Source organism: Trachymyrmex cornetzi, unplaced genomic scaffold, assembly GCF_001594075.2.
Source record: "Trachymyrmex cornetzi isolate Tcor2-1 unplaced genomic scaffold, Tcor1.1 scaffold67, whole genome shotgun sequence".
NCBI classification, from domain to species: Eukaryota; Metazoa; Arthropoda; class Insecta; order Hymenoptera; family Formicidae; genus Trachymyrmex; species Trachymyrmex cornetzi.
This window is the reverse complement of record NW_017299992.1, coordinates 2,399,807-2,426,069: the sequence shown is the minus strand read 5'-3', so window position 1 is coordinate 2,426,069 and position 26,263 is coordinate 2,399,807. Positions and strand designations below refer to the sequence as shown.

The following is a 26,263-nucleotide window of genomic DNA, read 5'->3' as shown; positions in this document are numbered from 1 at the left end:
TCCTTTTATCCTCTTCACACGGTGATATATTATCTTTCTTTCTTTTCGTCTTGTATTTTTACCGAAAATACATACTGTCGACCGACCTCGAGTATTGTTATTTGAAAGATTTTAATTTTCCTCATTCAAGATTCAAGTGTGCTTTATTATATTTTTATATAACAGTACATGCTTTTGTATCATGAACTGCAGCTGATTGCAAACGCGATGTTTTGTTCGATTGCATTATGAATAGATTAATCACACAAACAATTCCGATTTTTCTATCAGATATATTGTAGAAAACAAAATATGCTTCAATTTTAAGTGAAAAATGTATTTATTTAAATTTTATTTGTAATATTTGTAATAAACCTGTGCATACAGGTTTCAATTTTTAATTTAATACATTGCTAAATAAGAGAATAAATTATTTTATTACTTTAACACATGTATATTGTAAAAGTCACATTTTAAGAAAAATGACAATTAGATTTTATGAAAATATATATTATACTTTTATGAATATATATTATATTTTTGTACCTTTTCTCACATTTATAATATACATAAACACACATGCATTAGATTCTTATTGAATTATTTATTCAATGTTAAAAAGGATTACCAAAGTACGTCCTTCCGAATATGTATCTAATAAATTACGTGGAATTCACAAATGTAGAATGATCCGAAATGTTTTCATTGTCATCATAATCCGAGATCTGTGTGGTATATTCGCCAAATTTACAGTTGCGTCTAATTAAAATCTTGCGAATCTATTGAAACGCGTAGTTTCCGAAAGACAGTTACGTTTCAGTTCGTCAAGTACCAACGGTGGCACGTACGCGTCGTTAGAGAACATCATTTAGAGATGTCTAAGTGCTGCGAGCATTTCTAACCATCCGATGTTGCTATCTCGAACACTTATCTCGATTCCAGTAACGGTTTACGAACGTATTATTAATTTATTTAATGAGAATAGCTCAGGCTTCGCTTATTTTTCCCATCGGGTCGGCATCTATAGTGCAAAGCGTATATAATTATCGTGAGCTGCCGTAACCTTTTGCCGTGAAAATTACGAAACCGTTTCACTCATCGGACGAGCAACCATTATCAGTCTCTTTATCGCCGCTTAATTATTCACTCCTATATCGGGTAATTCGATAATTGTATCAGGAATAAGCGGATTAGTAAGACTTTACGCTCGACGATTGTATAAATTACGATTAATCTCATTGTCTCGTACGACACACGTATTTTAAATTCTTACGTAACGCATTGTCGCAGCAAAATGGACAAAACAGAGATATCTTCTCCTTTACCCCATTTCGGAAACTCTGAGAAATAGAATTCCAGCAAAGACTAATTTTAAACGTATTTAACAGTGAATTGCATCTACGAGTGCGCGAGTTATCAAGATAACAATTGCGAATGCCATATGCTCAGAGATGTGCTCTGCTTCTCTTCGTGCAACGACGCATTTGATACGCACTCGAGTGTCTTTCTCATGAAATTCCCATCTCAGACCCTAGATAGTACTCAGGAAAATAACACTAGATAATTTGTCAACGTGTTAAGGTACGTTATCGCAGATGCAACTTGCGAGCACAGTGCATAGCCGAACGAAACATCGTGCGGTTTATCCCTCGATTAATAATTGCAGATCGGCTCGATAAATTGTGTAACATTAAGATTCAAAATAATGTTCACCCGCACAACGCACGTAGTTTGTATATGTATCGTTCGCAACTGTTCATATCATTTGGAGTCTCTCGATTATGCAGCGACCTGAATCACGCGTGACCATGACACAGGAAGCATTTTACGTTCTTACGTCTTCGCAATCTTGTTCTGTGTTCCGAGAAATATCTTCGAAGAAACTTATGAGAAGACTCGGTTTGCAACACGAGCTTTCCTCCTCTTTCGAGAAGTGTCGAGCTAAGTGAATAAAAATTACTTCGAATGCATCGGTCTTTCTCGCATTTATATTGTAAAATAATACAACATTTTAAATTTCTCTGTTAAGACAAATATAAAAGAGTTCTCTTCCACGTTTATTATAAAATAACAAAACTTTAGATTTCCCTGTTTAGAGAAATATAGAAAGAGTTGTGATATATTGCAATAAATACTGCTTTAACATAATTGAATTTAGATAGTTTTTAAAATTTTTTTGTGTCTTTAAAGACAATAAAAATGATCGATACTCTTTTAAAATTCCAATTTTTTCTGTCACATTATTGAAAGTGGTATAAAAGAAATATGATATAAAATATATTTAAATTATAAGGGAAAGATTTACTTAAAATCAGAATGGCATTTGCGTTTGAAGTAAATCTGTATATATATATATATTTGGAACATTAATTTAATATAAAATTATTGGATAAGAAAACAAAGTATCTTATTATTTTAACACGCATATATTCAAGGAAAATTAAAATGCACTTATAATTAATCCTGAAGTAGTGATTTTGTGAATTATGAAATTACTAAAATAATGTAGTATAACTGCGGAATTTTATTTATATAATTCTTATATCGAATGCGAGATTATTTTATATTTACTGAAGATGGCCAAATATTGGCCGAAACGTCTAAGAATTGATATTAAAACCTTGTAATATATTATTAAATATCACATAATACATCTTGTGCGTGGTTTTATGCTCCTTTTCTTTGAATAATTTTCAATTATAAACCACTTTCTTATTAATTATATTAAATATAATATAATATATATGAACTAGCTTATAATTTTCCCAAGTCAAATTACCGTTATTTAATAAACGATCAAAGCTATATATATCTTGTACATTATTATTAAATTTGTCAATCTCTGTTAAATTTCCGTTAACACCTACACACACTTCCTATTATATTAATTAACGTATTCTATTATTACGTAATACAAAATAATTCCTTATTCTTCTGAATGCCTCAGGATATTACACATGCAATTAATGGTTCTAAATGAAGTTCTTATAGCATGCCGAGGTTATAAATATTAAGTAATTTGCAAATATATCCAACATAACTAGGAATCGTATGTATTATTAAAAACAAATTAAATATGTATATCAACTGAATAACATTGTTAGAAAAATTTCTAATAGCTTGGTAATCGACAATATTATACAATTTTCTTACATATTAATCTTAAGCATACTTAATATCGTTATCAATCATCCTTATTACATGATAGTTGAAAATACTCCGATAACATCACGAAAATTGCAACATGATCTTATCGTGATGGATAAAGATGACAATTTCGACGAGAGAGTAAACGCTGCGATTAAAGCTTGAGATTTATTTATATAGTCTTAACGAGCGCAAATATAGGTGGTGTGTGCAAGAGCGCGGTAAACAAATCTCGATTTACATAATCGTTTCTAATTTAATCCTAATTAAGAGTCGTCTCAAATGCGTGTGTGCGTGAAAGAATTATTGGGAAATAAGGCGCAACTGCGGCTATATGCTCATCGACGAACGACTCATAAAACCATCGACCGCGAGTTATAAGCCGTGGGCGGCTTAATTAAATTCCACTTGGAAGTCGATAGCGTGGAAAAGTGATAAATCGATGCAACCGATCAGCTGCTCTTCTCATCGCCGTCGGCTGCTGAGCAACAGGCCGACAGGTAGCTCGCCGTAAAAGGCGAAGCTGTCGCGTACTAGGCGCTATCGTTAGAACAACAGATTGCAACTTTACAACCGTCCCTAAGTGCAGTAACATTGTCGAGAGTCAAAGGTGATGACAATAAGCGGTCGCTTAGCCGTCAACAAGAGCTCTCGACGAAGGAGCCGTTCGCCGTTTCTATTTTATAGCTCGCACCACGAGTGGGAGATCTTGTTAAATAAGATAAATACGATTCGCAAGGTGAAATCGGTGCGGAAAGGTTTCGTCGTCCGTCAGCGCGATAAATGCGCGTCTGTTTGTATGACTTAGTTCATCAAGATTGTTGGCTAATCGGTACTCGTTCGTTGAAACGAGGTTGGATGGGAACGTCGAGATGATACACGGTAAAAAAACATTTTGTATTTATGTTGGAAACAGTCCACTCAAGTCTCTGTTAAAATTTTATTCGAGTTAATTTAACGCAATGTGATGATGTTATTTAAATATTTTATGTTAAATTGATGTTCAACATCTCTTAGTGTAAAAATAACACAATTTGAATAAGTGAGCAAATAACATAAAAATAATGTGTTTTAAAATTAAATAAATAAAACGTAAAAAGATTTCTAAGATGCACAGATAAAATACGTATTAATTTTACTGAAAAATTATGCTTTAACCGCGATTTACTCACAAATAGTATCAGTATTACTTTTTTATGTAAATTTTTTTACATAATATTTGTATTTATACAATATATTTATCTTGTGTTAAATCAACACAAAAATTTGAATGGACCATTTGGAACATGCAAAATGTGTTAAGTTTAACATAAATTTTCCAACTATGTACCACTGCGTAATAATATACGCGGTTTTACTCGAAAATTCGGCTTAAAAATCGATTTGTCGAAATCCTTGTTTAAATTTGAGACAAGACTTTTATGCTCTAAATTCTTTGGAATGGAATCTCACTCTAAAGAGTGAAAATTGAGCCAGTCTTGAAAAAGAATGCCTGAATTTTCAATTTTTCAGAATGAGATTTCATTTTTCAAAGTGACAATTCACTCTTAAAAATTTTAGAGAGTAAGAGAATAAAATTGATTAGCCGACCGAAAAATGAGTTTCGGTGGAAAAATGACGATTGAAGTCTGCAGGTATTTGCTGAAACCGACAATCACGGTAATAAATAAGAGAATCATCTGTGAAAGGGAGGAAAAAAGGGGAGAAGAAACATCGAAGATGAATGTAGCAACGTGTCGGCGATCCTGACAAAAGATGCGATACTTGCGAGATTAGATTCACCGCTCGCTCGCGAACCTCGGTTCGATCAAAGAAAGATCTCAGTCGGCGGTTAAGTAACGCGAACTTACGTTCCGCACAACGCGTTGCACAACAACGCGCCGGCCGGTTTTGATCGCGGCCAGGTATTCCCCTGTCATAGAGCGTAGTTCATAGAATGTCTAACGAGATAGATCATAAACAACAATGGTCTAAGACGATATGAAGGCGGAGATTCGCTCGCTTCGTTCGCTCGCGAGAACCGCTCAGAGAACCCGTCTGTTCTCCGCTCGCATCCACCATTCAGCCGACTCGCCGTCGATTGCCTTCCCGCTTATCTCCCTATGGGATTTCTTTCACGTTACAAGGAGTCACAACAACTGCGACTACACGATAGCCAAGGAAGAAATTAATCGTTCGCGCGGGCATTCGCGTGCGCGCGGGAAAATACACGTCGCTGGTGCATGAGGAAATGTAGCAACGCAAATGTGAAGCTAAAAGCGATGCCTGGCGACGCACCGCATTTATTATGGAGCTCGCGTTATAAATCGCTGTCGCTTTTTCTTCATCCCCTCTCTCTCTCTCTCTCTCTCTCTCTCTCTCTCTCTCTCTCTTTCCGCTTCGTGAATCGTGAAACTCAAGTCAGTTTCATAGAAGAGTGACATTAACAAGGTAACATTCTCGACACTGCCTCGCTGATTGCGAACTTCGGCTACGTCGCAATCTAGGTGTTTGTGTCCAGTTATTTAAACTGCATTGTGCTTGTTCCGGACGATTTCACCGTAGTATTCCCGTCCTATAGGTAGACGAGCCGTTATTTCCAGCACCTGAGAAAAGTCTGGCCATATAGATATATGTACGTATGTATGGTTCACGTTCGCTCGCTGCTGGTACGGTAGCAGCAGCATTTCGCAGGCGTATTCTCGACGGCTAATAGCGATTGCAGGTCAGGTCGGTGTAATTTTCATTCCAACGGAAGCGATTGAGAGGAGGCTGCGAGGACCGAAACACGTTGGTCGCCAATGAAGCAACTGCGACGGTGGCGAAACGCGACAGTTCTACCAGGTGGGCATGCATACGTTCTCTCAGAAAACCGGTGTGGTCGTGAGAACCGTGCAGACACGCGATAATATGCAGAATGTATATCCGGTAGAGAAAAAGGTTAAGGAATTCATCACATCCGTCGATATCACGATTGCACACCACAATTTAATAAAATATAAGCATAATACCATCATTAAAGTCGCATCTGAAATCCATTAGATGACATAGATGTCATCATTAATGTGTTGTAAAAATAAATAATAACAATTCCACTTTTCCATAGTTAAATTATATTATAAGAATTTGTTTTTTTTAATTCTGTCATATTTGTTATTAAAATATTCGCTTCGTTTGTGTCAAAAGAATTAATGAATACGATATAATAGACTAAATAAACATATACAATTTTTTTGTCGCGTTTTAAAACTTGGTAGCTGAGTTTTATTGCATTCTTTTGTTTGTAATCCGTAAATAAAAAAAAGTTTTTTTATTTTCGTTCTTATTATTATTAAAATATTCGCTTCGTTTCTGTCAAAGGATAATCAAGATACAATTGAATATATGCAACAAAATTATCAAAAAACATATAAGTAATTAATTAAGTTAAAACGTCTGTGATAAAGCTGAAAACTGAATGCAGTATCTTAATTGAATTCGATAAAAGAAATAACGAGATAATAACATAATGATATGTTAAGGCGAAGTAGCTGTGCTCCAATTTGATCGGTAGCCCGTCAATGAATGAGCGGTCGTACGAGCCTTTCATTATAAAATCGTGGATTAAAAAATAAAAGGAAAGGAAAAGAAAATGAGAACATCTCTTTCGATCCAGTTACTTTCTCGTGTTGCTTAAGTCCGTCCCGTCTCATCGGCATGTTTCTCCGAACAGAGCGCCGTCTCTTGAAATGCGCGCTTCATTGATCTTTCATGCCGTTATTTTCTACGAGCCAATAAGATAATGGTGGTTCTTGTTACTGCAGAAGGAGCATTAGCGAACAATGTACAAAAGATAAGTGTACAAAATTTAAAAAGACAACGATAATAGTGTTTAATGCAGCGTCGTTCAATCGATGTTGATTTATTATGTTACAAGAACGACGATATATTCTTCTTTCAATTACTCTTGAAAACTCACAAATAAGTTTAATTTCACGTTATCAGAAGCGTATTATTATATTGATAAAAAAAGAAAGGAAATCTTGCAGTATTAGAAATTTGTATGGAAACAACATGGATAAGGTGTATGTTCAAGATCTTGATGTGTACACCGACATATAATTTCTGGATGTATATAATTCACGTCTCATTATATAGGAAGCTATTTAAAACAAGTTAATAACATTATCTGGTGTAATAACCGTTAATATAATATCGTGTACGGGTGTCATTTCTTATCGAAGAAATAATGATGTTAATATTATTATACATACAGCGATACTCCGCTGACTGTAATAAATTAATTATAATGAGGTATTAATAGCGTATTAATGGGAAAGCTATCTGCTTTACTGGTTTCTTCCAAATTAAAAGGAATATGACAAATGAAAAGTATGTCAATTAGGAAACCGATTGACGAAATGCCTCTACAATCAATATATTCGCTCGATGATTGAGCAATGACGTGGCTTGAAATGTTCATTTAGATATACAGATAGCAAATTGATATATGTTCGTGACTTGCAGATAGTACGCATTAAAATTGGCGCATGTCACGTGCAACGCCAGGATTCATTAATATTACATAAAAACAATTATCTCTCTTTCTCTCTCTCTCTCTCTCTCTCTCTCTCTCTCGTCCCTCGTTCTCTTTCTCTCTTTCGTTATGTTATTAATTGCACTTCTTCATTCCTATAGCAATTGCTCAAGATGCACTTCATGTTCATACATTACATGTAGTCAAGCCTTTCTTTAACAATCAATGAATAACGATAGAGTCTATACAAAAATGTATCCAATTAAAAACTAAATATTAATTAAAAATTCTGAGAAAAATTACGGTGCGTGTCAAAGTAATCAACAACATTCCTCATGCTCTATTATCTAATCGCAAAAATACGTAAAGAAATAAATGACTACGAAAGAACCTTAATTACAACATTAAAATAAAACTTCGTCACGCGTTCGTTACTCAATGCATATTTTTGCACTTATTAATCTTGTGCATAAATTTTATTAAAATTGTGACGAAAACGTTACTTTTGTCAAGTTCGAGCTTTAAGTGTGGGACTGCTCAGTTAAGGGACAGAAAGAGATAAGAAGATACCAGATCGATAGAGGATCCGAATATCAATGGAGGAAGCAGAGAAGAAAGAGAGCAAACTGGCGACAAACGTAAACGAGCTGAAGACAAATAGACACATCGATGCCCGTCGTTAATTCATCCACGTTGTAAAGTTAGAGAAAAGAAACTCTCGTCGATGCCGATCTGGCGATTCGCTATTATCCACAGCCGCGGGCTATTTAGAGAAATCATTTCGTGCGCGAGCGATGCAACCGTCCCGCCGCGTCCGTGATTCTAATGAGAGGCACACTCTCGGCGGCGCACGCACCTACATATGATTTATGACGCGATTATATAATGTCGATTATTACGACGGTGTATCGATACACTATAAATTGATATAGCCGCGGCACTCACAGAGTACCGACAGGCGATGCGCAATTATTGCATCTCGCGTGGATTTTGCAAACAGGTGCTCTCGTCAAGTCTGTAGATCCTAGTCTCGTCAAGGATCGCGTCAAGGCTGGATCAGCGATCTTGCGTAATCTTTTTGATGAAAAAAAAGGGATCTCTCTCTCTCTCTCTCTCTCCCTCTTCCTCCTCCTGGACGTAATCAATGGATAACACGTAACTTACGTTCCATTTCAGATAGCCACAGAAAATACCTATGGCTCATCCAAATTGACTTATTCGTGCTGCGCCATTTTTGCGTGACTGTCTATTCAGGCCGTCTACACCATCATGATGTATACCACGTGATAGTCTATATTTAAATATTAAATAGTTTGAATGGAAAGTTCAGCGAGGGCCATCCGTGGTACACACGATATAAAAGAATCCTGTATTAATTATATATTATAATTGGGTTCCGGTGAAATGAGTTAGTTCTTACATATAATACAACTTATAATGTAATGAACAAAAGATATCATAAATACAAAGCATAATAATGAATAGTTTTTAAACTATGGTGTAAAAGTGTAAAACTAGTGATTACAGAGCACCTTTAATACATCATAGAGCTAAAATTAAACTATCTATTATTGAATCTATTATTTATATCTAATGCAAGCATCTTTTGTTCACACTACATTATAAGTTACATCATATGTGAAACTAACTCATTTCACCGCGAACCAATTTCCTGTTAATTAGTGTGAGATCCTTTGTTAAGAAATATTTCATATCTCGGCGGTAACAACGATCATCTTGAAATCGCGTGTAACGTTCAAAACTCTTTGTTACATGGATCTCGTTCGATCCATACTGGACGCTTGTATTGGATCCAGATGAAATTAAACTTGACTTCGGACTCGCCGGACTCGCATTTAATGCTCTATAGCGACGACTTCGAAAATAGGAGGAAACTAGCCCGAATAAAGCTCAGAAGCAGCACGCGCGTCAGCGTGAAACAATTACTGTCACCATACGTGACTGCTACTACGCGAAATATATCCATCTGCGAATAGCCTTGAGCGCATAACCCGGTCGCTCAACACGTGCGTCCTGGACACGCACAAATAATTTCCTGGGCAATCAATGCACCGGAAACTTAACCAATCGACGCGTACCAACGACTTCACTTACTTCTCGACCTTGATTGGTTAGCTGGTGTGACTAGGGTGTGACTTTTCGGCCGTGAAGGGGCTTCATGCCGAGAGGGCTTCTGCCAGGCAGGGATCCACCTGGCCCCCGGGGCAACTACAAGCAACGTGGCGATCGTTAATTTCATTAGGGACTGATTTTAGGAGTTTAGCTGCCTTTATACAAAGATGGTGGATGCCCTCCATTCGGAGGGGATCACGCGCGAAACGGTCCCGCCTGCTGAACAATAAGAAAGGCACTCACACTTCTTCAGCACTTGAAATTTGGAAACGATCAGTGTATTTTTCTCTCAATGCTTCTGCATAATTAATATTTGAATTAAACCCATTTTCGTGACCGTATGTTTAGTAAAGGACATATTTATGGCAAATATGCGAGGGGTGAAGATTGTTATTATAATCTGCCAATCTGCCATCGCAAATAGGATCGATGGGAATAAAGAATGATTAACATTCGCTGGCTCACGAGAAGCGGCAAAGTGGAAATATTGAATAGTGCGAATAGAAGAGAACCATTAAAGTCGCATGACTGTATCGTTAGTTGACCTTCTTTGAGTGATTAATTACTTTTGATTCTTCTCACGGCTGAGCCGCGTAGATAATAAATTGATCCGTACAAATTCGCATTGTAGAACATGTGTTGCCTTAAGTAAATTAGCAAATACGATATACGTACTGAGAAAAGACTTTTGTATTTTTGGATACGTCTTCATATATCACGTAAGTAATAATTTTTGAAATAGAAATACGTCAATATTTTTTTTCTAAACAGCTGTTAGTCTTAACTTTCTCTTTCGAACTACACTACAGCACGACTTACAAAATCTTTTTTTCTCGAAAACAGATATCGACTTTTAAATTGTTTTCGGTCTCAATCGCGCGTGAAATAAATTGTTTTTCAAGAGTAAATTGATGTAACCAAAACAATGGTTGTCAATTGCTTCAACTGTGTAACTGTATGATTAAAATTTCATAGAGCATCATCGCTAGCAAAAGAATTTGTCCGTCCTCGATATCTTGTGGCGAAACTAAACTGGAGCGCGTCGCCGTCATCGAGTGACGGAGCCAAGGTAAGCCGCAATAATTGTATAACCGGCTTCCGAGAAGCAGAACGTGCTCATAGTTAGTTAATATAATATCATATAATATAATACATCGATATTATATATATGTATATACATATATACTGTCAACTATACATTAGTATATTATATGTATATTATACAGGGGGTCCCAAAAGTGACAATAAATATTTCATAACAGATTCTCTGTAATATTTTAAGATGACAATATCGAAGGTGTGATAGTGGAAAGAGTTTAAAAATTACAAATGACAGGGCTAGAGTTTTACTCAATGACAAAATGATCCGTGTAAAAGTGCTGAATTTTGTTATTTTCAAAAGCATAAAGTTCGAAAAGTACTCTTTCCATTTAAAATATACATATAATTATAATCTCAGCATTTTCGTATTAGACTTTTCGTTTTAAAAAGTTACAAAGAAATTTTTTTTAATATTTATCGTCAGTTTTGGGACACCTTGTATATACATATTTATGCTACTCTTATTGATAGGATTGCAATTAATGGAGAGCAAGTGTAATTTGCATCCTGTCATTTATATAGAAAGTTACACACACACACTACGAATAAATTTTTAGATAAAACCAATTTCAATGAAAAAATTGAAGATATTATAACTGAGCAAAGTAAAAAAAAGCAAATTGAAATTACGACGTTACTTCCCTTCGATATAAATTACTAGATAAAATTATTATCCAAACATGTGTTTAATATACCTATATTTAGTTTAGATATTTAAATAATAATATGTGATCGATATGGTATCTCACGCGTATTTCGTACCGGTTTCGAAAAAAAAAAAAAATAAAAAGATTGACAGAGAGGAAAAGAAGAACGTACTAAACGCGAAATTCAAGAGTGAAGGAGAAAAAGAGAAAACAGTTACGGAGAATGAGAAGAAAGAAGAACGGGATAGAAAAAGACCGGCTAAATAAGCCGTCGCAGGACGAGTAACGAGGCATATAATAACCCTCGGTGACACTCGAACAAACAGCCATCTGTAGGTAATACCCCTGTGGTGAGGAACGCCCCGAAAACTACACCCCGCCAAGAAATTACAATGACAATGAGCGAAATCCGACCCGCCCGCGGGCACGCACTATATTTCTTTTTTTCTTCCTTTTTGCCTTCACACCTCCTCTCGCAGCGCGTACACGATTCCACGCGTCCCAGGTTCTCGGCTATTGTGCGACGCGACGATCCGAAGAGGCGAGAAGAATTAACGTCGTCGAAAACGAGGGTCGTCGCGTAATACGTTTGTGGGCCGTACGCGTATGTGGGCTCTAAAAGTCGTTGTTTCCTACAATCACACATTTCCTAAATAACGCCGCTAAATCACTATATCGAAGTAACCAGATCCTCGTGCACTCTACCGAGTTTAATACTCGAACTATCAAAGCAGACAAAATGTTTTGTAATTTTTTATCAAATTTATAACGGCGCATTTTCTGAGATTTTCCATGACCTTGGTTGCAATATGTAATTAATTACATTGACTAATTTACCTTCCTTTTACTTCCTTTTTTAAATATAGTATATAAGAAATATAAATATAAATAGTATATAATACAGTATATAAATAGTAGAATAGATATACGTTAATCGATAGTTTTAGTGTTATTAATACAACACTGTGCTTGTTTTAGCCTTAAGACACTATCATGTTTTCTGATAATGATCGCAGAACTTTCGTAAAATATTATCGATTAATTGATTTATTCGTTTCATGGCCATGATATCCTCATATTAAATTAAAAAATCAGAATAAAGTTAAACAAATCACGGTCCTGTCACTTTGGTTTCTAAAGTACGGGAGAAAGCGTGTGGCATTTTGACGTCCTCTCGGCTAAAGCAATGAAAATTACCGCTATATTGAATAGTAATATACCATGATTTCGTAATTAATTCATAGCTCGAAAGTTATACATATTTCAGCCATAAGTCTAACCTCCAAGACAAACTCTCGAGAGTCCTCTCTGTTCAGGTTATTGATCGAATACGATCGATCTTGCTCTCGGGTGAGCGTAATATTATATTATACTTTCGCAAGATACGCTGGCCGCGATCTCGCATTGACATGAACCGACCAGAAGCGTATCTCTCGCGAAATTGGGCATGGTACAAGTTTCCTTATAATCTACTTCCATCATGGTTCCGTAACACGTCCTTCCTCTCTGCGTAATTTGCTCGAAATTACGTAATCGCGAAGTCATGGTTGTGCAAAATCTTAAGCTGCTTCCATATAATTCGCAAATCACAAAACGTAATTCACAAACGTATACACAAAATGACGTATCATCGTACGCAAGATACACATAGATGCAAACCAATCGCACGCAATGAATTGAACTGCGACAGCATTGATATTTTAATTTAAGCCAGGTTAGAGAAACTTATTATCTGCATCTGATATGAACAATATAAAAAAGGTGGTTTTCTTGCTGATAAATGAGCAAATACAATTCATTTCCGATACTCTTTGCTGTTCCATCATTGGTTAATATAGTCCTTACAGTGCAGAAGTTAACGTGATAGTTTAGTCCAGTCTATGTTATAGGTCGTTATTCGTAAAACGTAGATCTTTATTTTGAGTCTGCATTTACTCTCTAAAAGCTTTGGACTGGAATCTAAAGAGTGACACTTGAGCCAGTGTTGAAAAAGAGTGGCGCAATTGTCAATTTTTAAGAGTGAAATTTCATTCTTTAGAGTTAGATTTTAGTCCAAAGATTTTTTAGGGAGAGCATTTTGCGATTTGCGAATTATGTAGAATGTAGAGGCATTTTACGCACGAATTTTATTCGCGCGATACATCATCATTAAAAATATTTCAACTAACAGATCATTCAACAAATTTAAGTCGTGAATTCATCTACAGGTGTAAGTTCCATGAAGACTGAAAAAAATAAGTTCTCGCAAATACGTATCTTTACAGAAATCTAATACTGGCCAATTTAATACTGAAAGACAGTAATTAATTACTTACTTTAAGTATTAAAAGCACTATTTGACCTTTTCATACTCTAGATAAGTAATTAATTACAGTCTTTTAGTAATAAATTTGCCAATATTAAATTGGCTAGTATTAGATTTTTATAAGGAACAGAGCGAGTACGAAATCTATTTTATTACACGGTATTAGATAATATTTTGCAACGTAGAATTAGAAAAAAAATTAGATACAAAGCTAAATATATTCACATTTATATCTCGATGATTAATCTTTATAGGTATATCTATACAGGATAACTTTATATAGAAAACTTTCCAGGAAAGAAACCGGGAGTTAAATTTTATCGTGAATCCGTAGATAATTCATCGTGTTGCAATTCAATGCGACGCTCTTCGATAATTCTGCCATTTGCAGTTTTTCTTACGATCTCTTTCGCGATCAATCGGTATTGCGAGAGAAACGGTCCCTAGTATAAAAGCTCACCCTTTGCGTCACGTTTACGCGCGCAAAGGAAAAGAGATAGAGTCGTAGGTTTATTTTCACAAGCAGTTAGAAATCTGATCACTTGCCCTTGACACGACAGAGAGCGAGCGAGCGAGAGAGAGAGAGAGAGAGAGAGAGAGAGAGATAAATTTTAATTAAGGGCGACAGGTCTCGCTGGTGCGGTTACTTTATATTTCCGGTCGCGCAGTGGTCGTTTTATTATATGTTGGGATTATGCCGGCGCCACGCTATTTTCGAAGCAGCGCGCGTTGCACTTTATGCAACGCGTAAATTTACCCACATTGAATAAATTCCAAATCGAACGATCCCGCGATCGCGGGATCTGGCTTTGTGTTACGCGCGGTGTAAAATTACAGGTCGAAATTCGAAGGACATTTATGCAAGAGGTACGATAGACTGCATTATCGTGAGATATGCATTTGATGCTTAACATAGCATTAGACCCCCTAATTGTTTCTTTTGATATCCAGTACGAGTAATGCTAAAAATTTTACAATTAAGCACTTTTATGCTTCTGTCAAAATCTGGAATATATACAGATAAGCATTTTTGTAATTACTTACTTTTTAATAGTGGCAGGTCGTTCATGAACCCTCCATCGTCCACGTTTGTGTTCTAAAACATAAAAAAATAATCAAATTTAATATCAAGCTTCTTAATATATTCTTTTTTTGTTTATATATATTTAATCACAATTTCGAGGTAATTTTAAAAAATAAAAACATGAATTAAAAAATTTGTATATTTTTAAATAAAATTGACCCTTTCAATATATAACATTAAATTTTATATGAAATATTTCTTTTAATTTTATATTAAATATTATGTCATTCTTGTAAAAAATAATTCATCTATAAAAAAATTTCACGTATAAAATTGATGAGTCTATATTTAGTTTTACCATTTAATTTAATTTAATTTTTCAGATCCTTAATATTAAACCTTTTATATCACACAGGATTGTTGTATTTAACATTAAATTAAATGCAAGAAGAATTGATTGATTTATGATTCAACAAAGAATAGATTTGTGATTTAGAAATAGTGCGCAATTTTTTAATACATTCAATATATATTTTCTGTTCGATAAGAATTCATGATAAAAATCAAAAAGTATTGTAAGTATATAAAATATTTAACATTATTTATAACGAAAAATACACTAGTTATTTCTTTTTCACGAATATTTTTGCGTACAGCAAATCGACTACATGGTTATGCGCTCTAAGCAAAGAAAAATATTTTCGACCACAGCAAAGTATGGTATGTTTCGCAGCATTCCGTCCCGCATTGTAACAAGCGACTGACATTCTATTTAACGGACGCTAAAACTTTTTTAACATAACTGCTTTACATTTTACAAAAAAGCAGATTAATTCAAAAGGAATCGACAAACATTTATTTCACGAAATTAATCACGAGAGATAATTTAAAAAGTTATAACTTAACTTCTCTTGATTTTTTCCCCATTTTATATCTTAACAACTAAATCTAAAATCTGTCAAAATAAATTCTGTTTAAAAAAAAAAGGCTATGACGTTGCTGCTTGTCATTTCGCTCCATTTTTATCGATAAATATGCGCATTTATTTCTAAGCTTCTGTAGTATAATATATATATATGTGTGTGTGTGTGTGTGTGTGTGTGTGTGTGTGTGTGTGTGTGTGTGTGTATGTAAACCACGTGTTAAATGCACACATTTATCAATAAAAGTATCAAGAGGAGAGAGAATACAAATCCATACAAATATCTTATATCTCCAAAACTGACAAGACGCTTTAAACGTCGTGAGTGCAAAGCCACGGTCAAAAATCGCCCCGCGCAAAATGTACGTAATTTCGGAGCAGATCTTCAGTAACCATAACGCTTGCGGAAACATCCCGCGTGTTATCCTCAGCGGGCAAAAACGTCATCAAAAGAGATGCGTCGAGGGATGATAATAGAGAAAATATGTTGCGATTACGTACATCGTCGCTCACCTGGGGGTCGTCAACGAGGCTGCTGTGTAGAACGAGGTCGGTCTGGTCGAGGCCCGGAGGCGGTAGGAGGGCGTCAGGACGACGTACGGCGCCATACTCGACGCCCCTTCCACCGCCGCCACCACCGCCGCCGCCGCCGCCTCCGCCACCGCCGCCTCCACCACTACTGCGTCCGCCGTCGTATGGGAAAGACGCGTGCATGTTCGTCTGAAATCAGGAATGATGTTTCAATCAGCATCATACCGTCGTCGCCCTGACATTCTATTAATGCAGTCCCAATTATTTTTCACAAATAAAAGCGAGACCCAAGTATCTCGTTTCCGAATTCATCTAATTGGAGAGTCTAACAGGAATCAAAGATTTTTTGTTATTTAAAGGAACTCACGAAAATGCCAAAAGTACAGTTTGTTGATATATTTCCGTACTGATTCGAATACTTTATGCGATAGACTATCGCAAAATATAGGTATATTAAATCGAGTACACTCAGAGAAAAGTATAGTGGCAGCAATTATGTAAGCAATAATTGTACAAGTTTTATATTAGGTAGAATTACTGTGTGAGTGTAATTGAATAAATTATTTTATAGTGCAATAACTATAAAATAAATTATTTGACTATATATGTATATTGATTCTACTTATAAAACTTATATAGTTGCTACCAACAATTGTTATCTTTTTCTCTGATTGCCAGTGTAAAAGAATTAAACTTTCAGCAAAATATTCAAAAGATTAAAACTTTCAGTTTTACATTCTTAATCAACAAAAGTTATATTTCGTAGAAGAGAATTATGAAACACACATTGGTTTTTCTTATTTTGCACTCGCGTATTTTAAAAATGACGCAAAAAAATTACTCTTTACTATCCATTCAAGTTAGAATGTGATAGTCGAATCTCTGAGTATGTCATATAGTAAATCATTATGAGATATACATTGATGGTAAATTTCTGAACTTGTCCTCTTTACATAAAATTAAGTTTAGAACGAGGTCAAGTGGTTTTACATGCGAAAGTGATTGTTTTAAAGACTCATGGTAGTTTACTTATTATCAGATCGATGCGGTTTTTCTTGGAATCTCGTTTCAGAACACAATTAAAGCTAAGGCTACACTGAAGTTAAAGCTGAAACTTAAATCAAATTAGATGTAAATTGATACGAGGCGATTGCAAACGTTTTTTGTAACGTAATTTATACGATATAGAAATAATATGCGTACGAAGAAGCTAAAGTTAAAGTTAACTTAGCGGACGGGATCTAATTGGATAGTATTTAATTTAATATTGCGGGGGGGCTTGCACGACGCGGTGATAGGTAGTAAATAGGTAAAGGCCGGAGGTCGACAACGAAGTAAAGGTTGCCGTGTCTACACTGTCTACGAGGAGAAAAATTGCTTCGATTACCGGTACATAACGGATCCGTGACAGGCAGGAATCCTCGACGTCCTGTGTGATGATTTTGTACTGTATTTAGGATGATAATGAGAGGAAAACAGTGAGCCATAACCGCGTCGCCATTAGCGAAACATCATCCGCAATTAGTTAGCTTCTAGGCACGGCGTATAAATTACACATCTATTGAATATTTACGTTCTTATTCATATTTATTATTGAATGATATGCAGTCGTATTTCTGCGTAATGCCCACGTAACAGTTAGTAATAATAACAAGGCGTGAATTCTATTATTATGGTTTTTTGTGATTTTTGTTGCACGACGTGAAATATGATCGTTTGATCACGCGCATCACTGCTCAAACAAAATTACAAAAACAATTACTAATGTAAAAGAATATTCATATACATAATTCCGTGAATCAATAGTTTTTCATTTACGCTATATTATTAAATATGTTAGGACATGTTAGGTAAATTCACTGGTGCATGTGTAAATTCACAAAAAAGGACCATGGTCCCTCTTTAAAGTCTTTTTTAAAAATTGATAGCAAAATGTTATATAATATTATTAATATTTCTGAAATATTTAATGAGATAATTTTGATATTCCAAAAATATTTTTTAATTTTAGGAACTTCTAGATATAAAAAAACATAAATTCCATTATATTATTCCTTTTTAATATAATTTAAAATACAATCGTATTTAATATATTTTAGTTAACATAATTTTAAATAAAACGATGAATTACACAGTAATAAAAATTTAAATAATATTTTTTAAATGTAATAATTTAAATAATAATTTAATATTTTATCTTTTAACCTTAAAAAAAATTTCGCCTGCGGCATGCCAAAATGCCCTCTTGACAAATTTCTGAATTCGCCAATATATCAGTCTCTGTATCAGTATTTTACAATTACATTATGTTTTTAATGCGAAAGATAATCCAAAAAGTAAAAATTGAATTTAAAAATTGTAATAATTTTATTTTATTTAATAATAATAAATAATAATGATATAATAAATCATTTATTATTTTTATTTCACTTGTATAAATATTTAATTTTGTATAAAATAATAAATTAATGTTTTATAAAGGGTACAAAAAGATATCAATTTCAAGAAATATCAAGCAAATATCGATAAATTAAAATTCATAACGACTGCCTTACTGTAGTTACGTATCTTAATGACTTCGTCGTGAAGAAATCTGATCAGTTTGAAAGGCATAATAAAAGTGAACAAATAGATTAAAGCTGCAATTTTTGTTAGATTTATAAGGTCGGTACAATGTTTCGCTGTTAGAATAACAGGAAGATATTAATCTACCCTTTCAGGTAACGGAATTACTATCCCGTACGTACTTCAACATTCGCTGCTTACTCTCGCCAATCTCGAAAGGAGAGGCGGATGACGATGACTCGTCGAAACAACGTGTATTGCACGTACGCCGTATTGTCGCGCTATAGCTTCAGCTCCGCGAGTTCAGTTGTATGCTCCATTAAACGGTACTCACGATGAAAATGATCAGCGATATCGTGGCATTTCTGCCACGCGTGTCGGCAAATTACGAACAAGTGGCGGCTCTCCGATCCGGGAAGATTCTATCTCTAGGCTCGCGCAGTGAATTCTTCATCGGTCTTCATTTGTAGCTTTCGTCCCGTAAAGTAGGCGCAATTTATTTCGTACCGCATCGCTGCCGCGTCGCCGCACCAGGTCGGCTTGTAACATGGTTTTAAATGAGAGACGAGGGAATAGTTGTGAAGCGGACGCACGTGAATACGCGTAAAGGATGACGGCAGGAATCCTCGTGCTATAAAAGTTCTCTTATGTCATCGATAAAGACGAGCGAGCTGGCGAGGCTCTAATGGATCCCGCCGATCGTGTAATTACTCGCGTTATTCTCTACGATGAACATGGTCGGCTGTTTAAAGTTACTTCTTAAAGTAGATACGCCTATAATATCGACATGCGCGAAGTACTTCAAAAGAAAGTCGCGAGCCTCCCCCTTCATCGTCCGGAGTGATGTTTCCTGTACAGTAACTTGATTGGATCGAATTTTTTTCACTAATTGCTTTCGTCTTTAGCACTGATTGTGTTCTGTTAAATTTTTTGTATCTCTTTTACTTCATATATAATTACAAGAGAAATTTGAAACTATTCGGGTAAATTTAAAATATTCATGTATTATCATATATAAAAACAAAAATTTTTATTGAGAAATTTCGCTTCAGCAGACAAAAAGGCAAGTAATAACAGTTCCTATTTATTAATATATACTTATTTAACAATATGGAATAAAAATTTCTCTCGATATATAAATTCATATGTACAAATACAACAAGAGGAACGATAAGCGGATATGATGGGACTATAAGTGCGAGTCTTCTAGGAAATGGAGAACAAGGCGGATATATGCTCGGAATCTTAATCACGCCAGAAGGGAAAAACTAGCGATTTTATCTAGACTGCGAGTCGCTCCGTGTCACAAATACGGTTATATCACGAGCCCTTGCCATTATTGTTCTACATCTTTTCTACACGAGCATCGCAACACAGAAAAAATCACCGCAAGCGAGTTTCTCCGATTTCTTTGCTATAGATTGTCCCCCTCTCCCCCTCCATCGTTATAATCATCCGCCCTGTCACGATCGTTTAGATCGACGTGCGACATATATACGACAAAGAAGATTAAAAAACTCACAAACGGTACTGGATTCCTCGATCGAGGGACAATCAACATTTTTCGCTTTGCATCACTTCGGATATGCTTATGCCGATTGCACATTCCTGTACAGTAACTTGATTGGATCGAATTTTTTTGACTAATTGCTTTCATTTTTAGCACTGATTGTGTTTCGTTAAATTTTTTGTATCTCTTTTATTTCGTATATAATTACAAGAAATTTGAAACTATTTAGGTAAATTTAAAATATTCATGTTTTATCATTATATACATCATACATACTTCCATGCATTTTGCCACTCGCTGTATAATGCAATCCTAATTATGATCCTAGTCCTAATTATACGATCAGCTGATTAAGGAATCTCGGGACGCGCGTAAAAAATATTAATATATAACTATACAGCGTGTTTCACTGTAATTACAACTGCCGAGAGAGAAACACCATTATTCGATAGTTATCGTCACAGGAACTTCAACTTCTCCTTTTCCACGAGATTAGGAAATTTGGCTTGATTGAAAATTGATGCCCGGAACGTTGCACCGTGTGACTCGAATCCGCTGGATTACAATCTAGAGAAGCGGGACATTGCATCGGCGCAATCGCGGCGTTTGCTTTTTAAGCGCCGACTGTGTCAGGTCGAACGTCAAGTTTAACCATTGAGAAGAAGGTGGCTGTCGCGCGTTCGTTTTAGGTCTGCCGTTTTCACGAGATCGAGGCTACTCGATCGATTCATCATCCTAACGTACGGGGAATGTTGCGTGTGCGGATTAGCAAATATGCCTAATGAGCTCGATATGATCGATAGCGGCGCTATTTTGCGTTCGCGGTGGGAAATCGTTCGGCAGATGCGAGAGAGCATTAAGGTCATGACTGTCCGAATCCGAGTCGTGATTAGGAGGTCGAAAATTATACGCTTTAAGGCGGCGTTCAAGGCGGCCGACTCCATCCAGGAACTTTCACGGGAACGAACGAAAAAAGGCGCGCGGCGCTAATTAACGTGCTTGGAACCCGCTTTCTGGGTTTATATTGACGAGTTCGTGATAGTTATACATTGATGTAACCGTGTTGTGTCGGCTAATGAGATGAAATGTGATCGCCTTTCTCTCGTTAAACGCTCCGGTAAAATAAAATCACGTATCGCCGTCGCGGTAACGTCGATACTGATAAATGATGGCGTATCGGATTGAACCACAACGGAACGGACAACGGCAATAATATGCTCGCCTGCATTCTTGTGCAGCGATATATCTCTTATTACGTAATTCCTTCGCGTTGCGGAGTATTGGGATACACAGTTATAAATGTATATTATTTACACGCGAGGAACGTATACGCGAGAAGCGAACGTTTAGAATTGTTGGGGTATTTATATATGGTTGCCCCGAAAGAGCAGAACATGATATAAAAATGTAAACTTATAATTAGAAGTGCACTAATGAAACATAGAAATTGAATACTTTTTTTCTGTTGTCGCATTTCTAAAGAACGCACGATACAGTGGGATAAAAATAAATGCAATTTTTTTCTGTTTGAATTGTGAAAATACTTATACGCGTTTGCCCTGAAAAAAGCAGAACGTGATATAAAAATGTAAAATTACAATTTAAAATATGTTGACGTAAAAACATGGAAATTGAATACTTTTCCTGGATTTTGTTGTCGTATTTCTAAAGAATGCACGATATAATGGGATAAAAATAAATGCAATTTTCTTTCTATGTTGTAAAAATGTAAAATTATAATTAGAAATATACCAATGCAGAAACCAAATACTTTTTTCTAGATTTTATTGTCGTATTTCTGAAGGACGACAATATAGTGAGATATCGTAAAAATAAATGCAACTTTTTTTTCTATACTGAAATGTGAAAATATTTATACACGTTGCTTTGAAAAGAACAGAATATATTATAAAAATGAAAAATTATTTGAAAGAATATTTTTTTCTGTGCTGCACAGAGAGATTTGCCGAAACTATTCGTAATTGTCCGTTCAAGCCATTCGCAGCAAAAAAATGAATGACTCGTGGCGATTATGAAAATGTCATTCGTCTATAGTTACATAACGTACGTAAGAAACGTAAAGTAGTTTTATTCTACCACTATGAAGCATAATTTCGTTTTGAATCATTTAGTCACAACATAATATAAAGCAATATTTTACGGTTCTTTCTTCATCAATTGGTTTTTACGAGTCATCGGCTTTAATATGTATTCTATCTTTCTGTTACACAGACTTGAATTAGTGAGATTAAAGAATGAAGTAACCAACAATCTAACGATTTAAGAGAGAATGTTAAAATTTAAAAATCCGTTAAATTTGTATATCGTACGATACTTGCAGCTATTTTGGAGATGATGTATAAAACTCACTCGCGTCTATTCCTCGTACTTGGAGCAACCTTAATTCACCCCGTACAATTCTAATCTGACCCCGTTTTGTTCGTACCGCGCCAGCCGATTAAACGGCACGGCTCGCAACTCTTTCCAGCAGCGAAGGCGCAACAATGGTGCCGATTTCTCAAATCCAAACCCTTTTGGTCGAAAAGTTGTTACAAACGCTACTCTACCGAGCATAAATGCTAAAGGACGCTAAAGGGTCCCCAAGTTGCGCACAATGAAACGCAAGGGGAGGATATAACGGAGCATCACGTTCTCAAGGATAAAGCTATTGCAATCGGTCGATCCACTCGGTTGATTATTGGCATTGTGGTCGCTTCCAGAAGCTCTCGTTTCGTTCATGTCGCGCTGAGGATGAGACGGAAAAAAATGGAGAGATCCATGAGTATATTTTTTTAGAATCTGTAACTTCTTCTCATATATATATATATATATATAAAACAGAAATATGATGTTACTTTTAATATTATTATTTACCATTTGTTATCGTTTTTTATTATCCATTATCACCATTAAATATAAATTATTTTTATATTTTTTTTCTAACTCTTTACAATCTTTATTTATTACGGTATTTATGTATCTCAATTTTTTAATTTATTCTTTATTACAATTTTTTAATTGGCTGAAGAAGACTAAGTAAGTCAAAATAAGTCTTATACAATGATTATTGTTGAAAAATAATTTTAATTCTTTCTTTCATTGATTTTAAGATTTAGTAAACTAATTATTATTTCTTGATCTAATTATTAGTTTGTTTTCAACTTCTTTATATTACTTGTTATATTACTTAGTAATTTCGAGTTTGAAAATTGATGTTATAATATTGCTTTCATATTAATTTCAGTAATTATTATGAAAGTCACGATTAAATTTCTAGATTGTTTAAAGCACAGATATGTATTTTAAAAATACAGAAGAATTTTTAATATTGAGACATTATTGTATTGATGTATAAAATTTAATATTTTGTATGTTTTATTGTACATTTATGAAATATCAATTTATTCATTGTTATTATTATTTTATATATTTACGATATACTTTTATAAAAAAATCTCTATGCCGTGACATATAAAATGTTTGGACAACGGGCCGAATTTATCGACATCGTCAACTTTGGACAAAGATTTTACACGCGTATAAAATCATCTGCGATTTGCTAATAATGCAAGACGCGAGTTTGTGCACCCTTTAGGGATACCTTTGCCATCATCTTAGGCATCGCACTGCTTAGCATATTTGTTTCAAAGCAACCGTCTCTGGCATCCTCCCCGAGGGAATACCAAAGGTCAGCCGAAAATTTAATAAGTAAATTACACAGGGTGCAGCGAACGAAGCATCACACAAGGGGAAGTTTATTTCGCAGAAATATTGCGAAATTTTACGAAATTATTGAATTTGCGGGGAAAAAAACTTAAAAAGTGCAGAGCGGTTTTTAACTGCAAAATAAATAATTTAAGATCATAATATCAATTTATGCGCTAGCTTTAAAATAGCTGTAGTAAATCATTATGGGATACTACTAGCAAACAAATTTAAATTTACAAAATTAACATATACTACCATGCATTGATATTGTTATCTTACTTAAATTTACAAAATTAGCATATATTAACACGCATTAATATTATTATCTTACATAATTATTCAACACATAATCATGTCGCAAAGCATTAACTGAATAAGAATTTACTTTATTTAGTTGAAAAAAAGAGAAGTATATAGGATTATTTCGCAATAAAACAAATAAGAAAAAGAAAAGAAAATGGAAAAAATGGTACGAGTGCGAATTTGTATCGCGTCAATTACATCTAATCGCCATTTACATCTAATTACAATTGCTTATTAACCGCGTAATCTAATCTATAGATCTAATCAATGATCCTAATGGAGCTGGCTATTACACAGCGCTAGTCACACTGGAGCTCGATGCACACCGGTGGTGTACGCCCGTGCCGAATGTAGCAATTCGCGTAAGTTTCGCTCGCTCGGATCTAGTTATCGGTATTAACGATGCAGAGACAAGAGAGAACGGTGTCGAGGAGACGCGCGAACGCGACCAGGACGCGCTTAACATTCGAGAACGCCCAAGTTTCCCTAACTATGATGAACTATGCAAAGACGTCGTATGGCTGTGTGTTCCGCAAGCTTTGGGGTGCCAAGACTTCGCGTTCTGCCCGAATAACCAGAGTGTCTTCTTGCCTCCAAGCACATCCGAAAGTCACGTCTTACGACGACGGGCACGGAACGATCTCGTGGATCCTCGTATTCGCCGTCGTTAAAGATCCAGCGCTGGTTTGTCGCCATGATAAACCGCGCCATGCTATTCATTGTCGTCTATCTGTCGCGAACGTCGCATTTTCAATATTGCAATTTTATTTTTACAGCCACTTACAATTCATCGAGACACACTTATTAAAAATATCCATTTTTATAACGCTTGCGTGTAATTACGTAGGTATTCTCTGATGCGGTTTATTATAAGCTTTGCACAAATGATTGATGGAAAATTCTATCGCAATCTTAATGATGATATTTAATTTAATTATTATGCTCTTTGGAGATATACTGAACTATTCGCTGGTAATATAAAATTTAATTCTTCCATCAACAATAGAAGTATTTAAAAAACAGAGCACATTTTTTATTGTTGGATTATTTAAAAATCTAAAAAAATTTTGGTAGACCTGTCGAAGCTTTATCAATGAGTTTTTATCATCATAGAACGATCGGATTGTATTTATTTTGATTACGTATACAATGAATTTAAATTTATCTATCAAAATTTTCACTCAATCAAAATGTCAATAATGCAGAGGATTAAATAATATTTAGATAATTAAAAATTATTATCATTTTAAATTTCTTTTTCTCAAAATTCATTAATTTTTTTATTACGAAAAAGTTCACTAACATATTAATATTTATGACAACATTAATATTTAAAAGTTTGCTATGAAAAATATTTTCTTGCACTGTAAAATATATTTTTTAACTATCGAATTTTTACTTTAAATTCTACAATGTTATGATATAACTTAAGTGTTAGTTACGATAACTATTGATACATTAATTATGAGTAGATATGTATAATTGTAAATAATCAATTAATTACGTTCCGCTGATAAGTACTGTGTTAACAAGTTTATGAACAAGTATTTACACCCTAGATATCAATTTATGTAATCAACATTTCATAATTGTATTGCTTATGACGCAAAAGATCTTTTATACTTTCTTCTTAATCATAATTGTCGATATTATCTCTTTTCAATATGTAATGATAGCAGATTTTTTTCACTTTTTTGTAATCCGGCTGGTGACCCTCGTTCAGGGTGATTAATTATTATTGGCTTCATATATTATTATAGAATTATGGTAAGTGAAAATGGCCATTAAGAACTCGCGCAGCTTATTTACACCTCTGTTTGAGATATGCACATTTTTTTTAGCTGTTAAGTAAGCTTTTCTCAATATCCTCTTCCAAGTTAATTTCTCAGAATT

The 26,263-nt window shown here is 34.8% G+C and overlaps 1 protein-coding gene across 7 annotated transcripts in view; it reads right to left on the bottom strand.

Moving 5' to 3' along the window:
- Nucleotides 1–26,263, bottom strand: part of TfAP-2 (transcription factor AP-2) — a 240,846-nt gene that overhangs the window by 24,984 nt on the left and 189,599 nt on the right. For 6 of the 7 annotated variants that reach the window (XM_018517313.1, XM_018517315.1, XM_018517314.1 and 3 more), the window contains 2 exons: nt 16,255–16,473; nt 14,852–14,903 (listed from right to left, as the gene is read on the bottom strand). In XM_018517313.1, coding sequence (XP_018372815.1) covers nt 14,852–14,903; nt 16,255–16,473 — 271 coding nt within the window. The remainder of the gene's footprint in view (nt 1–14,851; nt 14,904–16,254; nt 16,474–26,263) is intronic. The other variant, XM_018517310.1, reaches the window with a different exon arrangement.